Source organism: Heloderma suspectum, chromosome 3, assembly GCF_057233095.1.
Source record: "Heloderma suspectum isolate Gila_16-S chromosome 3, 16-S_ref, whole genome shotgun sequence".
NCBI classification, from domain to species: Eukaryota; Metazoa; Chordata; class Lepidosauria; order Squamata; family Helodermatidae; genus Heloderma; species Heloderma suspectum.
The window spans coordinates 267,662,673-267,682,774 of NC_139460.1; the positions used below are offsets into that span (position 1 = coordinate 267,662,673).

General features: G+C 41.9%; 1 protein-coding gene across 1 annotated transcript in view; it reads left to right on the forward strand.

The window, feature by feature from the left end:
- The first annotated feature begins 3,403 nt into the window (after positions 1-3,403).
- Positions 3,404-20,102, forward strand: part of UBE2G2 (ubiquitin conjugating enzyme E2 G2) — a 29,177-nt gene continuing 12,478 nt past the window's right edge. The window contains exons 1-4 of the mRNA XM_084846888.1: positions 3,404-3,540; positions 6,465-6,500; positions 6,583-6,628; positions 18,880-18,998. Of these exons, the coding sequence (XP_084703014.1) occupies positions 3,498-3,540; positions 6,465-6,500; positions 6,583-6,628; positions 18,880-18,998 (244 nt within the window). The 5' untranslated portion in view covers positions 3,404-3,497. The remainder of the gene's footprint in view (positions 3,541-6,464; positions 6,501-6,582; positions 6,629-18,879; positions 18,999-20,102) is intronic.

Below are 20,102 nucleotides of genomic sequence, written 5' to 3' on the forward strand. Positions count from 1 at the left end.
TCCAGGATCATGTCATGGATGAGGGAGGTTTTGTGGGTAACAGACCTGGCATTGCAGAGCAGCAAACGAAGGCCAGAAGATGGGGTCACGCCTCCCCCAGCCATCCTTTGGCTCTGGACAGGCCCGGAGCAGGGGACAGATACTACACATCTCTCCCTTGTTCCCCTTATCTGGCATGGCCTGCCCCTAGCACTCCGCCAGTGCCTGCTGCCCAGCCTCGGTATGTTCTGGCCCCCAACACTCCCCCCACTGCCTCCATCAGGTGGACACATGCCCCCTCGCTCCCGCCTATCAGGCAGGCTACCCACCCCTAAAAACATAACAAAATTCCCCAGAAAAAACAACAACAACAAACAATTAAAAACAATCCCCTTAAAAATAACACCAGGCAGGAGTCCACAGGGAAGGCCTGGTGGTGGTGGTGGTGGTGGTGGCGGCGGCGGCGGCAGCAGGCCCAGCAGCGGCAGGCATACCTCTTCCCCGGTGGTGGTGTCTTCTCCTGCAGGCCCTGGCTCTCCCAGGCCACCTCAGCCAGCCAGTTTATGTAGCCCCTCCAGGGAGGGGCAGGTGGAGCAGCATAAGATCTTACATGCATAAGATTAAGGGCACAATCTTTTAACTTGAAACCAAAAGCCAATTTTAAATGTGCCTGTGCTTCTAGATCATGTTGGACATAAACATCTCTTGACCTGCTCTTGATTCCAAATTGGTAGTTGCCAGTCTAGATCTAGGAAAGCAGAACTCCAGTGAAATAAAAGTGAACTGATTTTCATGCAAAGTGTCTTTTAGATACATGGTGACTTGCAGAAGATGTAATAGATTATTGTAATTGTGTTCAGCTTGATTGCATTGACAAGTACTTGAACAAGTAATTGAAAGGATAAATGATTCCAAGGTAAATGTTTAGCAATGAAATGTGTTACTACTAAATAATTAAAACACTTAGAAAAGGAACTAGTGGGCTATGTATGTCCTGTGTTTCCTTGCTTTGTGATCTCATATTTACTGGTGTATCCACCATGGGATCCTGCAAAGTGCTTTAAACATTTACCCTTCTATTTTGTAAGTTCTTTACATCATGTATCTCCATGGGATCAGAATGGAGGGAAGAATGACTTGCTGGGTGTGGAGTGGACAGGCATTCTTTAACAGGGTAGCCAAGATGCTGGCTGGAAAGGACTTTAATTTCACTTAAGACATCAGAATCAGAAGTGAAACATAAAAGGCATGCTAAAAGGGATGGGATGATGTACACTGCAGTGCTGGAGAAGAGCATATAACCACATACATATTTTTAACATTTCTGAAATTGTGAGAGAAAATAGCATCGTGGAGTTTGCTGTCATTTAGTATTTGTTTTCCACTTTGTGGCTTGTATCTTTACTGAAGGTGGGTCACGCTAGCAGCACAATATCTGCTGTTGGAAATCAGGCAGAAAGGGCAATATAGTAAAAGTAATGGAACATGAGGTCCTTTGGGGATTAAATATGGGTCTTTGGCCTTAAAGGTAAAAATCCACTGATTTAAAGGGCTAGATGAACATGCATAAGCAATAATGCAGGTGTTGCCACTCAGTTTCTAAAGATGTAAAAAATTACTTAAACTTAAACTGTAAATACTCAAAATGTTAAAATACTGTAGAATATAAAAATGACATGGGGTGGTGGAAGGAATGTGTTGGTATGGAAGATAATAGTAAGAGTATCCTGCAGTGTTTGTGAGCAGATTCAAGATAGTACTGTCAGCAGGCAAACAGCCTGGCAATCCTACACACACTTACCTAGGATTAAGTCCAACTGAGTTTAAAAGGGTTTACTTCTGAATAAAAATTCATAGGATTGTGGAGCATGTAACAGAGTGGAGGATTAAAAATTTTCTTGCACTTCAGATACCCCCTTTTAAAGAATGCATTCACCTTTTGATGAGAAATATGGCAGTATTAATAGCCAAAAGCCTTTTAATACAAAATACTTAATTTGTATTAAGTATTTCACACTTAATACAAATGAAGTGCAATTGATACAATAAAGCAGCGAAGTTTGTCAAGGATCAAATGAAACCGATTACATTTGACAGCCCTCGGAGTATGGTGAGCATGTAATGGATGCATAAAGCGGGTAGATTGACAATGGGAGCGATCGTAAAACCCGTAGGCGGGGCTATGTGGCAACTTCATTCCGAGAGAAGCGGGCCAGGATTAAAATTTCAACAGATTCCCGGACCCCAGATTACGCATGCGTATTAAAGTACATTAGTTTGACGGCAGCGTAACTGGTTTACAGAGATAAGAATAAAAGGTCACCTATCTCACTGTGTGCATAGGTAATTTCCGGGTTCACTTTGGAGAAAACATGTTTAAACCTCCAGGGCGGAAGCGCAAGTTGATCGTAGATATCAATGGTAAAATCAACAATTTTACGGTATGTGTGACTGGGCACCAGCACGTCTTCCTAAGAAACAACGGAAGTAGTAAAGAGAAGAGCGCATGTACTTTCTAACTCAAATCTTATTTTGTGTGTGGGGAACATCTTTTTTTAAAAGTTTAAGACCCTTTAAAAATAGCCATGCAAACATTATCCCTGTATTTTTGGTGGGTGGCGTGGCACAGACGCATTGGGGCAGGAAGTGTGGTTTACAATAACCGGCAATGTAGTCTTGGTGCTGTTATCCCCAACTTGTAGGTTGGAGGAGTATGGCTTACAACAGTACTCCAACGTAACCCACTATTAATATTGCGGGTCAGAGGTGGGGACGAGGGTGATTTGGATCTCCAGCCCGAACTTCCCACTACAAAACTCCCCTCAGATCACAGCAAAGGTGTACTTCAAATCACCCCCTCAGATCTTCTGCCGGACCAAATCTAGAAATCAGGGGCACGCAGAAGCTTCACGGTCTATTATTCATTCATTGACAGTTCGCACTTTTAAACGTCCCCCCCCCCCCAACCCGCCCAAACATCGCTCGAACAAAGCAGCCTTCCCCAACTTGGCGCTCTCCAGAGGTGTGGGACTACAACTCCCATAACCCCCCAGCAGGCATAGCCTGCTGGGGGGGTTATGGGAGTTGTAGTCCCACACCTCTGGAGAGCGCCAAGTTGGGGAAGGCTGAACTAAAGGCTTCGCACAAAACAGAGGACCGAATTAGAAAAAGCAGGAACGCCTATCCGTCGCTGCTGCCTTTCGCTTGCCGCTGTCCACTCACTGAGAGAAACCCCTGGATTTCTATACTGGTCTCTTTTCCGCCCCGGGCCCGGATAGGACAAGACAGGGCCCGTTAAAAACGCCGCCCAGGTGTGTCACTCTAAGCTTTTCCTATCTCTGTGGGCTGGTTGCACTGGAGAGGCGAAGGGCATTGGCCGGCGTCGGCCTCTGCCCGGTCAAAGCGCAGCCGGAAGCAGCTCCTCAGACGGCTGAGGCGACGGCAACAACCGCAGCGCAGCCCGCGGACGGCTCGGCCTCTGTTCCGCGTCCCCCCCCCCTCCTCCCCCCCAGCCAGCCATGGCGGGCACGGCGCTCAAGCGGCTCATGGCGGAATACAAACGTAAGTAGCCGCGGGAGAGGGGCCGGCCGCGCCGTGTGCCGCCACGCGGGAAGGAGGGAGCGGCCTCGGCTGTTAGAACTCCCGGGCCACGAAGCCGGGCGTTTCTCCAGGCTTGGTGGCCGTCTCGTCCTGGGCCTGTCGGGCCCTTCTCCGCCTCCCGTTTTGAGGCTGAGGAAGTGCGGGGCTCCTCCCTGTATGTAGGTGGGGCGGAGGAGGAGTGGGGGGCGCAGTCTTGGCTGGCGTCGGGATGGTGCCTCCCAGTCTGCGTGTCTCTCTGATAAGCGCAGCGTCGTTCCTCTTCGTGTGCGCAACCCACCTCAGGAGCGGGCAGCCCTCGGTGTGTTTCGTTTTTCTCCGGAATCCCGAGGTCCATCAGCAGGTGCAAAATAATGGTTCCCGAAGGATCACGTAGAACCAAGGAGCAAAGCGCCTCTGCGCTCATTCTCAGCTCTGGAATGGTTTCAACTAGGGCACGCACACAAATTCTTTGACATATATCTCTACCCTCGCCTCCCTCCTCCCCATCCCAGCTTTCTTGATTTTAGCAGCCTAATTTGGGGGGTGGGGTGGAGAAAAGCGTTTGATTTTTCCCAGCCTGCTCTATCTACTGCCCGTCCCTGGTCTAAGTGAGGAGCCCATCAAGTTAAGACCGGACAGTGGGGAACACATTACACATCCAACGGTCCAAAGGGGCAACACTTTTTCCTGCAAGGTTTCTTTTAGAAAGCAAAGGTAGCAGTGTGGACCATGTAAAATTCCAGAATTCATATTGTTTTACGCCATTAGTGTAATGGCTCAATAAAGATATTACACTAATGTGGAGGTTGCCTTTCGTTTTTGTGTATGATCCAGATGTTCCTACAAATAAAAAATAACTGCATCTGGGAACCTAGCGTATCAGGGAGCAGGGCAGTGGTGGGGATACAGTGGCCCTCCAAATGTTGGACTACAAATTCCGTCAGCCTCAGCCAGCATGACTAGTGGTCAGGGATTGTGGGAGTTGTAGTCCCAACAACATCTGGAGGACCACAGGTTCCCCATCCCTGAAGTAGGGTTTAGTCTAGTGACAGTATTATTCCTTGGCATGTAATTTTTTTTTTCATGTGGGGAGTTCTTTGTTTTATTTCATCCCATACAGAATGTTCAGTAACAGTCTGAAATGGTATAGTGCAGCAAAAGGTTTGCTGCTTGCTTTTGTTGATTGTATAAACTCTCTGGACCCAAGCAGGAATTCTTCTGTGCAGTTCTGTTTAACAGCCTGACCAGAAATATATACTAGTTAGTTTCATTGTATGTAGGGTATTTTGTTGTTGTTGTTTTTATCATTAAATTGCCAGTGTGTAGGAGAGTTTGAAATGGCAAGATAGGAAATGCCAAAAAGAAGCCAATCTTTAATGTAAGTCATGTCAATACAGGTCTACAATAAATGGGCTTACTGCCATATTAATTAATCTTGACAAACCCTCAATAGGACTTCAGCTATGGTGGTTGAAATCAGAAATGTATCCTGTTTCTGGACTGTAGCTTAGTGTTGGAGTAGATGCTTTGCATGCAAAAGGTCCGAAGTTCAATCCCTGGCATCTCCAGAGAGGCTGGGAAAGACTCCAGTCTGAAACCTGGAAATCTACTATTAGTCAGTGTAGTCAATTCTGAGCTAGATAAATTAATGGCTTGACTCTATATAAAATAGCTTCCTAAGTTGCTACTAGCAAAGTCTCTGCAAAAGCACTGAATCAGTAGTAAAAAAAACCACACACACCCTACCTTTCTCTTAATATAGGGTTGTATCCAATGGTGTCATTCTGCTGATGGAAGCAATTCTGTCAGAACCAGGAGAGGGGTGATTCTCTCTTCCTCCTCAAGCCTCCTGTGTGCATTCAGAATCTTCTCCAAAGGGCTGAGAAATCCAATGGAGCAGATTTTCAGGCAGTGCTGAAGTCTGCAGTGGGGAGGAGAGAGGGAGAAAGTCCCACTGTGGTATCAGATTTCCACTAGCACAACAGTGGATTTAAGCCATAGTGTTCTTGACAATGTGTCAATAAACAACACATATGGTGCTACTTTACACAGAGTTAAGAACACTGGTCCATTTAACTCGATATTGTCTATTCTGAATGGCAGTGGCCTTTTCTAATCTTGCCACTGAGAATTTTTAACTGGAGGCACCAGCATGCCAAACATATACTCTTCTACTGAACTATCGGTTTTCCTGTTCAAGGTAAACACAATAATAATTAGACATGGTCCAATAAACAATCCTTTGCTGGTGTTTGCGTCTTCTCCACTAGAGAGAGCAATAAGTCCTCTTTTTAGTACAGTTCATTCCTCCCGTCTTTTTGTACTGTGTTCATCCCCCACTCTTGTTGATCTTCTAGGGAGCTCCTAGCAGTCTAGAAATGGGTTAGGCCAGGCACGTGTTAATAGATACTGTGTAGGAAATGTTTCAGTCTGCTAAAATAGAATAGCTGTTCATGGAAAATTCATGGAAAACTTCTTTCCTGCATTCTGACTTCTATATTTTGGGTACCTCAATATAAATGATAGAACAGGTTTGTTATATATAAAACAAGTTATCTCTGCAACAGTGAGAACTAGATTTAAAAGAGGGAGAGTGAATTGGGCTTCCTAGTATTCTGTTTAATGATACAAACTTGTGCATGCTTACTTGGATGTAAATCCAACTGTCTTCAATGGGGCTTACTCCCTCATGTGTTTAGGATTGCAACCTAAAGGAAATCTAGTGGTGCATATTGTTCTCCCCTATTCTTAAGCTTTTCCTCCTATTGGATTGATTCATTATTGCTAGTTGGAGAAATTACCATGGCAGTCGAGACTCTCCTGGCATAGTGGTGAATGTCTTGCTTTTGTGATCTTAAAGTGTGAAGTATTTAAAAAACACTTAAGATATTTCTTCTTAATTTTAGAGTTGACTCTGAATCCACCAGAAGGCATAGTAGCTGGTAAGGAATCCTATTTATTTTATATCTGTATACCTTGATTGAGGAAGCCTGTAATAAAATACTACTTTTCATCTTTAAATAGGGCCTATGAATGAAGAGAATTTCTTTGAATGGGAAGCATTGATAATGTAAGTCAATCGGGTATTGTGCATTGAAATTATATAAATATAGAAGGATTTCTGCTGGTGGGAGGAAAACCAGTGACTAATTCTTTATGAATCCTAAACTTGACACTCGGTTTATTAGAGGAATTTCCCAAGAATAGCTCAGGTTGTGTGTATCCACCCATATACATAAGCACTCTTAATGCTTGGAAAAGATAAAATTTCCAAACCAGGCAAGGTTGTAGAATTCAATAATAAACTAGTTTCCTTGTCTTAAGGATAGCAGTGCCTTAGAACTCACCTAGTAAGTTAATAGCTGGGCTGGATCAACCAAGAATCTTCTGCGTTCTGCTCTCATCTACCAGTTTTCTAATGCAGATTAAATAGGGAATGAAATGGCTGAAGTCCAGCCTATCTGAGGGGGTGCTTCTCTAGCTTACCTTAACAAGAGAGGCTCTGCTTCATCTTTTCACTCAAAGGAAGGGGACCTTGGCAGTTGGAAGGCTTTGTTTTCTTTACCATAGCCCCAGTCCTCTCAGACTCTCTCCCTAGTGAGACTTGCAGATGAACATGCCAGCTTCAGGAAATGCCTAAAAACATTTTGCACTTAGAAGTTATTTCAGAAAGGAAGAACATAGGTAGAAAATAGTTTGTCTCAATCTCTTTCCAGGAAAGAATGTTTGGCTTTCATTAGTGACCCCTGCTCAGCTGTTCCTTAGCAGAAGTGATGGGTCTTATCGGGCTAGTGTTGTGTCTTCCACCTGAAATTTGTCTAAATGGGTAGCTTTGCTCTAGAATAGCTGTGAGACTCCCAATGAGGAGTATTATCTAGTTTTGTGTTTTTAGAAGTAATGAAGCCAAGAATGACTTTGTGGCCAATACTGTAGTAAAATGTCTTCTACTGGGCATGTGTTGTAGTTGCAGGTGTCTAGAATCAGGAATACTGATATTTAGGAACACTAGCAGTATAGTACAATTTACAAGTGCCCGGGATTATTAACCCTACCACCACCATTCCAACTTTTCTCTTTGAAAGTATCCTTTTCCATGTCATTTGGCAGTCTACTCTATAAAGCTTCTGAGAATTGTGGCTCTGAAAAATTACAGTAATACAATATATGTTGGAGACATTGGAATAAATTAAATTTGAGGCCAGATCATTGATCTGGAAGTTCTTTTTAATTAATTATTAAAGTGCATGTTAAAATTAAAGAAGCTTCGGTGACTGCTCCCTGTTCTGGAGTTTCTTGCCAAAGGAGGCTAGGTTGGCTTCCTCTCTGTTATCCTTCCGCCAGCAGGCAAAAACGTTTTATTTAGGCAGACCTTTGGCACGTAAGCTGGTGTGCTGCTGAAGGGTGTTTTAGTTGTTTGGGTGCTGCTTATTCCTTTTACTGTTGTGTTTTAATGGATCTGTTTCTAATGTTTTAACTGAGATATTGTTAGCCACCTTGAGTGTCTTTTGTTGGTGGAAAGGTGGGATAGAAATTAAATAAACAACATAGTAGTTGTTAAACTTGAGTACAAGTTTTGATTGAGTGAATCTAGTGGATAGAATACATATATTTTAATTCTTGTGCATAAGACCTAAGCTACTGCAAATCAAATGGCAAGAAAACAAATTTTGTTTTATAATAAATAAATGCTTTGAAAGAAAATATGGACAATATTCATGAGGACAATTGACCAGCATCTTTTGGAGCTGTTAAATGCTAAACCTTGTCTTCTGCTTTGTAACCCTCATGCTTACATGGGAAGAGCATTTGGAACTTTTCTTTCTGGGGCAGATTTACTTGATATCAGCATTTTCTCTTACTACTGTAGTGAAAGTGTAATTGAGGATTGCTTAAGCTGATATTGAAAAGGGAATGCCCAATTTACAAGCTGCACTAATAAAGATTAAGTTATCAATAATGAGGCAAGTGTTTCTGTTTATTTACTTTCGGTTCCTGCGCCATAAAATAGTATTCAAGGTTTGGTTTGGAAGAACTTTACAAAGCTATAATATTTTCATGACTTCTGGAAATGTAGTTCTGTGTAGACATGAACATCAATGTGTGCAGTTTGTATACTGCAAAGATAACTAAAGGATATGAGGTGTCAGGAGTGAAGATTGGGAGAGTGAAAAGTATGGCAGCTTTCCAGATGTGCAAAAAGGATCAATCCTTATGGACTGATTATGCTAGCACCATAATGTGAATATTTTAGTCTGGCTAATGCTGTAAAGATAAAGTGGCTAACATCTGTTCCTGAATACACTTCCTTGGAATAAGTCCCATTGATTTCAGTATTTTTTTTTCTTGCAAGTAAACGTGTAGGTTTCCTGTGTTCATCTTTTGATCAGTAGTTTTTCCACTTTCACAAAACCATACTTGTTTTCTAGTGCACAAAAACAAGTGTTGTAATCTTCTGTACAGTTTCTAAAAGATGAATGCACACCTTTGATCTTGTCACATCAAAGTGCAATGAATGCGTTTGCAAGCTAGGTATCTGCTGAAGGAGAGGATAACACCATACAGTATAGTAATAAATCTTATGTAAGAATATGGTAGTGTAAGGCTTGTTACTTGAGATCTACCAGACCAGTTTTGCTCATTTTTGTTTTAAGCTAAAGCTTGAGCAGTATAGATGTTCAAACTTTCAAAATTTTCTGCACAAGTTCAAAGCTCGACTTTTAACGGCAATTAATTTCCTCAGCCCCTCCGCCAGGGGGATGACAACAGACAGCCCTGCTCAGCCAATCAGTGTGGTGCGAAGGTGGACCCCAGGAGCAGCTGCGCAGTTAGGCTATTGCTGCCAGCGGGGAGGGGGATGGGGACAGAGGTGGCCAATTGGGCCGCGCTACATGCAAATTTTGGAGGGGAGAATCACTATGCATGAGCCATGTTTGCATTATTATCAGAGCTCCCCTGTGATGAGGGTACTGAGGGGCAAAAAAGAGGGAAAGGAGCAGGACTAACAGTGCTCATGGTGATATGGGCTTTACACTAGTAGTTCTAGAATGTAAAAAGGCTTCCATCTCCATGCCGTGTGACTACCATGGTGTGCAAATCAATTAACTTGATATGTGTGGGCTAATGTTTTTTCTCTCCCATCAGATATACTGGCTTAGCTTATTAACTTCAGAATTGATGGCATTTGAAAACAGTTAGTGCTCACTACCGCAACAACCTAGCCCAGTAAAATAATACAAAAATGTTCATTGTTAGAAATGGGTTAGCCTAAAGGCTGCTCTTAAAAATAACAAGTACAAATTTAAGCCAATATTTCAAAAACCTGTCTAGAAAAGTAATTATATTTTAGGTATAGGACTTTAATGTATATGGTTGCTTCAGTTTGGAATTCCCCATTGTGCACTGTGAGATTGGGGGTGGGGGGTGGATTGCAGCTGCTTTCATGAAAACAGTTCATAAATGTACTTAAAAACAATTATTATAGCATTAAATGACCTCCCACAAGGGTTTGTTCGTTTAGCAGATGTTCATATGAAGATGCTGTACCCTTTTATTTCTGTAATTGTATGTTACTGATATAATGCAAAATTGTTATCCTGTGCTTTTGTTTGTGTTCTAAGGTACATGTGAATTCATGGCTGTTTAATTTGTCAAAATATTTGTGTCTTGTGCTACTGAAACTACAGCATTCAGTTTTGAAAACTTCCATGCTGTTCTTGAATCTTATGTGGTGTTCAGACAATATCATTTATGTTACTATGTTGCATCTAATTGTCAGGAATCTTTATGTATGAAGAACTGGAACACTGATGGATTCCTTTGAATATTCGAATAATACTTTCTACAAATGACTACTTGCTCAATGTTGCTATGTGGAAAAATAAATCAAACCTTATCTATTAACTTCTAAACTCTTGCTGAAACTACTTAGGCTTATTTTCAATTTCAGATAAAGACATAGGAAGCATAGTGGGATTAATGTTTAGAAACATCCTTTCTGTGCAAATTGTAGTTGAGCAGTGAATGTATGATGTGGTATTGAATCAAGCATCTGAAAATTGTGTGTGACTAATGCTTGTTCTAAGTGTTTACATTTTATTTCTTGGTGTACTAAGAATTATTTGTCTTTCATGTGGAAGTTCTATAGCAGTTTGCTCATTTTTTTTGCATTAAGAAACACAACGTTGTTATGAAAGTGAGACCAGTGACTTCATGGCTAAAAATGCCCTTCTAAAGAGCATCACATAAGCTGCAGGCAATTAATCCAAATCTTACTTCCCTGGTAGTTTAGAAATACTTGTAAACAATTTTTTTTTTAATCAAGTTAGACTTCTGGATCTCTTGCAGATCATTAGAATTCTGCATCTCAGGGAGGTGGGGTTAACTTTTGCTATATGTTATTGTAAAACTGCATAATTTCACATACATTAGTATGTTCCCATAATGCTAGGTGAACAAAGAAAGCCTAATAGAATATCTCTTGTACTTGTCCATACATGAGTTGCTTTATTTGTTTAATAGAAAATAGTTATAATGCAGCTAACAATTATCAATACAAGTAAAAGACAATGATCACCTTTGATCCAGAAAGATTAATTGCTGCAGGCAATGCTGTCATTCCCGCAGAGACCACATCCAGTTGGTTGCAGTATAATATGTGTATGACTTTTTTTTTAATACTGCAGTATACCAAACAATGTGTTGGCCGTAAGAGAAGACATAAACATGTCTCCTGTTTTTATGATGGAAATTATCATTGCTCCCAGCTGTGGTGATGGAGGAAGTTTCCATTCCAAGAAAGTTGGTTTGGAATGTTACTTTGGTAGCTCTGTGCTACTTAATATAGTGTCAGTCTGGAATATCTCTGTACATAAGCAGCTAAGACCTTGCTGTTGTCATCTTGGAATTTGAAATATTTTCAGCTGCATGCATGGATAGCTGTAGGAATATTGAAATAATTGTTCAGCCTTATTTATGTCACTATTTCCAGCATTTATAGCCTGCCTTTCTAACAAATATTCAAGGTGGCTTGCAGTCAAATTAAAAGCAGTACAGAATAATAAAAACAACTTGAAGCCAGATCAAAAGATCTGCAAAAACAAAGTATAAAGCTGTTATTTTCATATCAAATACTTTATCATTAAAATCCTTTAGAATTCTTGGCAATAAGTTGGATGTTTACATATTAAATACTCTGTTTCACTGATAGATGTTTCCCCTGCTTTCTTTCTTAATAACATATCATATGTTTCCCTATAGAACCTCTTGTCTGTCTAGACCAGCCTTCTCCAACCTGATGCCCTCCACATGTGTTGGATTACAACAATTGTAGCCCAACATAACTGGAGGGTACTAGTGGGATAATGGGAATTGTAGTCTTACATATCTGGAAGCCACTAGGTTGGGGAAGGGTGATCTAGACAATGGAGGTTGTTGCCCTGTTCATATTACCAGCTTAACACTTTCAACTCCCCACCCGGACGCACGCATGCACGCTGCTGTCTCCTTAGGAGCTTGCAGAGGAGAGGCCCTGTGTGTTAGAGACTGAGGGCAGTATCTAACAGGCCTGCTGCTCTCCAGGTGATTGTTGCACCAAGTGAGATCCACCGCTTATGCAATGGGGAATTAGTGCTTTGTGTTCCAGATTGGGACAGGTCAGTGGAGCTCCCTTCTGTGAGCCCCACTGACCTGCCCTGCTCCAGAAACTAGCATTTCCATTCAGTTTGGGTTGCTTTACGAATTGCTAGCTCCCTGTTGTATGAACATGAGCACACTCGGGGAGAGAGTGGAGGACAGGAAGGCCTGCCGTGCTATGGTCCATGGGGTCATGAAGAGCTGGATATGACTTAATGACTGAACAACAACAAAAACTCCCTGTTGTGCTAGCAGTGGGGTCTGCTGGTGCACAGGCAGCATAAGATACTGCTCTGAGTGAGCAATTAGTATGCCATTACAGATGGGTTTTTAAGAGAGCAGGTGAAACACTGAACATCAGAAGTTTGAGGCCCTTGCCATTAATCCAGAAACATGTGGAAACATGTAACTAGCTGCAATTCGAATGAGAATCTAGTATTTGCTTCTAATGAAAAGGCACTGTTCTTACAGGCCAGCCTTCCACAACTGAGTGCCCTCTAGATGTTTTGGACTATAATTCCCATCAGCCTCAGCCAGCATGGACAATGGTCAGGAATACTGGGATTTGCAGTCCAGAACTTCTGGAGGCACCAGGTTGGGGAAGACTGTTAAAAGCAAATAATAGGTTCTGTTAAAATAAAAGCTAGAGTATTGATTTCAAACCTCTAAACATAGCACTTGTCAAAACTACCTGTGAACTTTTCTTGGGAGTGCCCTATTTGAAGTTCTGTAGAGTTATTACAGAATGAATAGCACAGGGAGCCAGTGCAGTGTAGTGGTGAAAGTGTCAGACTGGGGGCTGTGAGATCTGGGCTCTAGTCCCCACTCAGCCATGGAAGCTCACTGGGTAACCTTGGGCCAGTCACAGACTCTCAGCCCAGCCTACCTCACAGGGTTGTTGTTAGGATAAAATGTAGAGGAGGGGGATAATGTAAGCCGCCTTGGGTTCCTTGAAAGAGGAAAAGGCGGGATATAAATGCAATAAATAAATAAAGCCATGTAGCTTAAAGCTGTTGGCATATTGCATACTGAGATGTCACATTAAGGCCTAAAATTCATTATACTGCTTTTTATAATGTTACCTTGGTTTTATTTAATAGTTTGATTCCCTTGGCTATAAAACGTCTTTTTTTTTACCTCAGTTTAGCCTCCCTTTTACTATCAATGCACTGTAATGCTTGGCACCAATAGCCTGACAAGCACAGTAAAAGTCATAGGAATGGATCCAGGCTCAATTAGTTGAGTTTAGATTCGGGTGTAATAATTGGGACATGCTAGTCCTGACTTAAGTACTATTGACTTCAATGGGACCCAAGTGCACCTAACTTAGTCTGGATCCAACCCATAAAATTACTAGTTAGTATGGACATTGAACTAGAGTGCTGGGTCTGAAAGTAGGAAACTAGGATTAAATCCTTGTTCCACCATGAAGTTCACTTGGTGGGCTTGGAAAAGTCTTAGGTAAATTGAGCTAACAGAATTTTCAGGGTAAAGTGGGGGTCCTGCCTAAAGGGCTTACAGATTAGGTGGACAAGTTGGGATAGAGGGAGAGGGTCTTGAGAAAGGGGTAGTAGTGAAGATGCAGCCAAATGAGGCTGTGGTGGTTCAAGAGACGTTGCTGAAGTGAACTTTGAAGAAAAAGTGTGGGGGGTGGTTTCTTCTTGTCTCTCAGAATAAGGAGCAAATGTGTTAGGCCTAAGGAGCAATATGGCTGATTGAACTCAAGTGAGAACAGGAAAAGATGAAAGGGACAGATTGGACTTGTGCAAGAAGGAAATAAGAATGCAGGGGATGAGAATGCTGAAACTTCTCATTCTGAGACTGACGTACTACATACAGTGAATGCAATTCTGAAATTCAGTCATATATTAATATTTTTGGTTTATTTCAGCTGTGCACAGGAACAGTTTGTTACTACCTAAAATTGCTGTGTGCTCACATTTGGAAGATTTCCCCTTTAATGATTAAGCTTGCCAGAAAGTATGGTTAGTGCTTCTATGTATGTTTACACAGCCATTTATAACCTGGGTGTGCATCTTAGATATGCTTCGTTTCAAGAGCCTAAGCCTGGGCAGCCTTCACGTCCTAATTACACATCCAGAAGTTGCTTTTATTACTTGAGTTATCGAGTTAAATTCTCACATGCATACCTTTCTGTAAGACCTTTAGAGGAGTCATCTCATAAGCCTTGGTTATACAGTACCTTTTAAATGGCAATTTTTGACACCTTTGTCCATGCAGTGTAACAGCATCTTCAAAGCAGTAAGATCAGCACCTGCCGGCAATAGCTTGACGTGCAGGCTCTAAAATCTGGAACATGCCTTGGAGACAGATTGAGTATAATTGAATGAACACACCCTGGTAATTAAGCAGTGTTGTGACCTTCCTAGTAATTCCATGTGCAAGCTTACATTTCTCTCCCCTTCAGCTTTTGTTTTAGGTTAGGGGGGAATGGATGAGAGCAAGTTAACTCTTTATACTCAAGACTTCCTTCTAAAAAAATAGATAGCGTGGTTGTTTCTATGTGTCTGGATTTAACTGTTCAGTACCGATTTTGGCCCATATGAGGCAACATCTGTAAATGTGAAGACTAGCATACTGTGAATTAGCTATGTTGGTGATGCAAGATGATGGGCAGAGATCAGGGTTCTTTTAATATCAGTTGTTTTTAAACGTAGGTTAGTAGGTGCTGCTCATGTAACATTAGGAAGCTGTCACCGCTAAATAACATAGCAGTTACATTAGGGGTGAGGTAGGCAACAAGTGGTGTGGTATGAAGGAGATAGATATGTAGGCAGAAGGTGAAAGGAGAAAATACTAAGGGCTGGTTTGCATATGTGAGCAGGCTGATTATTTTCACCATGTGCTCCCTTTCTTATATGGGAGCATGAGGAGTAATCTCAGCGTGAATGGGTTAATAAAAAATATAACCTATAGCAGCCATTTCTGTCAACATGGTAGTGTTTTTTCTTATGGAAAAAATGAACTGCCACTTGTGTCTCTGAACCCTGTTTACAGGGCAGGTGTAAAAACAAAGCTTTGGTTGTGGGTAAATGAGTGTAAAACTAGTGTGGCAGTACAGCTATACCCTTGCAATTAGGCCAGTGGACAAGGTTTTCTATTATCTCCTTTTGTAGTGAAAGTGAAGCCAGGTTGTTGCTTAGCTGAAGTATTTAGTGAAGCATATTCATTTGGGGTTAACACACACACCCCCTTCAATGTGGGAAAAGCATTTCTTAAATCTGGTCTCAGGGATCAAATCCATTAACATTCCGTTGTAGTAAAAGGGGTGCAACTATACACAGGTGATGTCTTGTGTCTTTAATTATCCCAGCTGCTAATCAGGATGGATAGGTTTAAATTGAGACAATCATGATTAAATAGCTAATTAAATATCAATTCTTGAATGAAATAGATAATTGATTTAAGTTTCCTATTTTGTAAATTTTCTGGACAAAGGTACATACTAGTTGGTTGCTTTAACTATTAAAACATATTTGTTTGCAATTAAATAAAGGCTTTATAAAATTTGGAAACATAATCCCAAAGCTCTAGGCATACACCTCACATTCCTCCTTGTATTAGACAATTACATCTGCTTAGAAACAAAGAGGGGAAGATGGAATTGTGGTTAGCTTTCTGTATATATTCAAGGACAGTAAACAAGATCACTTGCTTGAGGGAAGGGCCACAATCCACCGCCCTTGTGTCCTCAACACTCTTTAGAATCATAGCTGGTAAAGACTGGGCAAAAGCAGTTTCTGAGATAGAAAGTTAAATGTTGATGCTGTTGAGAGTCATACATATTAATTTGCCTCAGTAAGAAATACAATGCTTGACGCAGAAATCAAATACTTCTCCCCCTTTTACATCTTAGATGTGCAGAATTTAACCTGTTAATCTGGGTTAAAGTTATACCTCAAGTTTATTTTTAAAAGCGTGGTTTAATATAACTGGTATTTAAAAAATCAAAACTGATTTTCTAAAAACAAACTATCAATTTCTGTGTTAATTTCTATAGAGTCTTACAGATTCGTAGGGCGCAATCCTATCCACATAGTTGGCAGCCTCCGAACTTGGAGGGTGCCAAGTATCCAGTGCAGGGCGGGAGGAGAGCAGTGGCTCCGCGGTCCAGCCACCCTGCATTTCACCCATCCAGCAGTGGCATCTAAGAGGGGGAGGGAAGAAGGCTGAGGCGGCCATAGGAAATGGCGTAAGGCAGCCATTCTGGTCTCCTCCCTGCCCCTAGGAACACCCCCTTTTCCCCATCTCCATGCTCCATTTTGCGAGCGTGGAGAGGTAGCTGGCATGGTTCTCTCCATGCAAGCTAGATGGGAGGGGGAGGGGAGCACAGTTTCCTAGTTAGGAAACAGAACTATCCTATGCACCCCCAGACGTAGTCTAGGATTGCTCTCTTAGTATCTTTATTCTTGAGACTTTTCCTTTCTTTTCAATACCACCTGGATATAGGCAAAAAAAAAAATACTGAGTGGTTAATGCCTTATCTTAACTGCTGCATCAACATAAAGTAGATGTGATGTCAAATCAGTTTTCACCATCAGTTAATCAGTTAATACCTTGCATGTTCAGTGTTTCATTTCCTCTTCTTTAATAGATGTCTAAATGTCTTTTCAGTGAACCCTTCAAATCTCTCTCTTGTGTGCTTGCACATGTTCATGCTCTGTGTGTGTGTGTGTGTGTGTGTGTGAGAGAGAGAGAGAGAGAGAGAGAGTGTGTACAGATAAAGGCAAGGAGGTTGAAACAGAACAATTAACCCCTTTACTAATATATGTCATATGAAGTAGCATAAGCTAAGGGAAAATGCTTTTGAATTTTGTGTATCCTTCTTGAGTCAGTTATGATACCTAATGTGTAGGAGAATTAAATAGCGATAACAGTATGTACAGGAAGGACCATCTGGCGACTGTGGAAGCAAGTGATGGTAGTTGGAGCAGTGGAAAATGCCACGCTAGCCCAGCCACAGGCTTCTCCTGCTTCAGCTTGGTTCCCGAGTGTTGTTGCTGACTACAGAAGTGAATATGAATGCATATAATACCATATATATAGCTGCATCAAATCTCTGTGCCTATAATAGGAGCTGCACCATGTCATCTGGCTGTCTCCCTTGTCTTGGTAATATTGCCTCTCCAGGGTTTGTGCTACATCAGACTAATGAAAATGAATTGGCAGGATGCATCTGTGGTAGGTAAACAACTATCTTCCCAATGGAGTGGATTTAGGGATGGACAAGACACTATTTTTGCAGTCCATGTCAGTTTTGCCTGTATTCAAGCATAAAGAGTTGAAAACAGGTTCCATCCCATTTGTGCATCAGTCTGATTTTTTTAATAAAAAAAATTCATACCGAAATTCACCTTTATTTCTGCACACAATTTCTGCAGGAATGCACCTTGTTGCACGTAATCTTGATGCAAAACTGCATCATAAAATTAGAAGTACAAAAACTGAAGGATAACTGTCTTCCAATCTGCATATTAGTCTGGGAAGTGTGAATTGGGTCAGTTTGCTTAAAAATGTAGACTAAATAAAATTCACTCCCATCCCTAGTTGGATCTTACATTAATCATGCTTAGTGTAGACCAACTGAAACCATTTATTTAATAGGATCTACTGTAAGCATGACTAAGTCTGGATCCTACCTACAGAGTGGCAGAGGAAGACGAGAAGAGAGATTCTTGCTGTGTCTCTTATGACACAGCAAAACATGATATTTAGATGTTTCAACGGAATCATACCACTATGCAGTTGCTGGGCCTAGGGCAGGGGGTGCAGAACGTTTTTAAAGTGGGGGGCTGAATTGCCCCTCACCAAGACCACCATGGGCCTGATGTTAGTGGGCATGGCCTCTCTCCCTAATGTCACCACACTCTGTGCTGGGAGAGGCAAAGTTCTGTGCCTCCTCCCAGCACTGAGAAAGGGATTTGGCCAGCACCAGGAAGAGCATCTGTTTTTTCCACCACTGGCAGAGTCCTTGACACCCTCATCCCACTGTTATGTCTGACCTGAGATCAGAGATAATGGCAGTAATTCCCCGGCTGGTGTGCAGGGGAATCCATGCTGTTATCTCTGATCTCGGATCAAAATAACAATCTCCCAGGTGCGGGGGGGGGGGGGAGTAATCCCAGGATGCTCTGCGGGCCAGATTGGAAAGCCCAGCAGGCCGGAAGTTCTGCACCTCTGACCTAGGGAATAAATTTTCCTAGGCAAATCTTCAGCTAGGATATTGTTCACATAGATTGCACTAGACTTCTTAGATGATTCCATTGTGATTCTGGGGAAAGGGATGCAGAGGGGCTAGACCTGTGTTGACTGTCCAAAAACTTTAACTTGTTTGCTTTGAGACTGGTAGCACATGAAACTGATTTTACTGTATTACATCTAAGAGACCCTATTGAAAGTTCTGATCTCTTTGTGGTAGAGAGTAACTGTTACTAATTCATTTCAGTCTGCCATACTAATTAGAAGCTACTTCCTTGTCATAATTGCATGTATACGAAACTACTTTTATGAGATAATTCCTTGAAATGCTATAGCATTTGATGGTAACCTGTTACAATCTGGTACAACATTTATGCTTTAATTCTTAGTAGCTAATATTTTGGAGCTGGTTTTAAAGTAATGCTGAATGGTCTCATGCTACACAAATTTAATATTTCATTTTGTTTTTAGGGGCCCAGAAGACACTTGCTTTGAGTATGGTGTTTTTCCTGCTATTCTGAGTTTTCCTCTTGATTATCCTTTAAGTCCTCCAAAGATGAAGTTCACATGTGAGATGTTTCATCCCAATAGTAAGTTCTAATAATCAGTAAGTTTTACCAGTAGGTGACATCATTGTGTTTTCTACATCTGTAAAGAGTTCCATCAAGTCCAGTTATCTAGGGCTATTTATCTTGCAATTACTTCCTAAAGGAAAAAAAAAAGTTAAGGGACCCTTAGAACACTTGTTCCCAGTTTGGTGTGATGGAGACCTCCCTACCACCAGGAAAGGCAAGGATCACATGGCCAAAATCTCCACCCAGTTAGTCTTTTTTGCTCAGGAGAGCCAGCTCCTTCGTTTGTGTCCCTGCTACTTAAAGCTTCTGATTCCTTGTTCCTTACATCCTCTTTGTGCTTCTCACCTTTTCTCTTTTAAAAACAGAAAGAAAAGCTTTCAGATCCTCACTTGCCTCGTGAGTTCTTCTGATCTCCTCTCCCTTCTCAACTTCACCTACTCTATCCATAGTGCCAGCAGGGAAGAACTTTGCCTACAAAACACATGCCAACATATCTGTGTGATGAAACCCTCCAAATGGCTTGCGCAGAATTCGCCTCTGGTACCACTGTGACCAAGCCTATCAGCCTACTTGAGACAAAAGACATATCCCAGCTGAAGCTGCCTCTGGAGCTCTGCCGCTCCTGTAGAAGCCAGCCTTAGCTGTTGTGAGGGCTATCTAGAAGGTGAACACAGTGGGAATGTTCCTTCTTCCTTGGAGCTCATAGCTCAATGCCAGCCTGCTAGCCACTCTGACTCCACACCATGCCAGCCCTAGCTGCTACAAGGATTAGCTCAATGATGCTCTCCACACCGAGTCATGTAAGCATTTCTCAGGGACAACTGGAGAGCAAGAGGAGCGGGAGTGCAGCATGGCCCGAGGGAGGGGGGGGGGCATCAAAAATAGATTCCACTTTTCTGACCACCATAGTCCACATAGTGTCCAACAGCAGTATAGCCTCTGGATGGAGGACCTCTATAAACAGCAACGAATTAGACCAGTCTATTCTCTGTAGGGGCCTAACAAAACTATCTAAGACTATCCTTGTGGCTGATGCTGGCCACGATTTTCTCTTGTTTGCAGCAAGATCTATAGCAGCCACCATACTCACCAGGAGGTTCCTCTGGCTGAAATATCGGA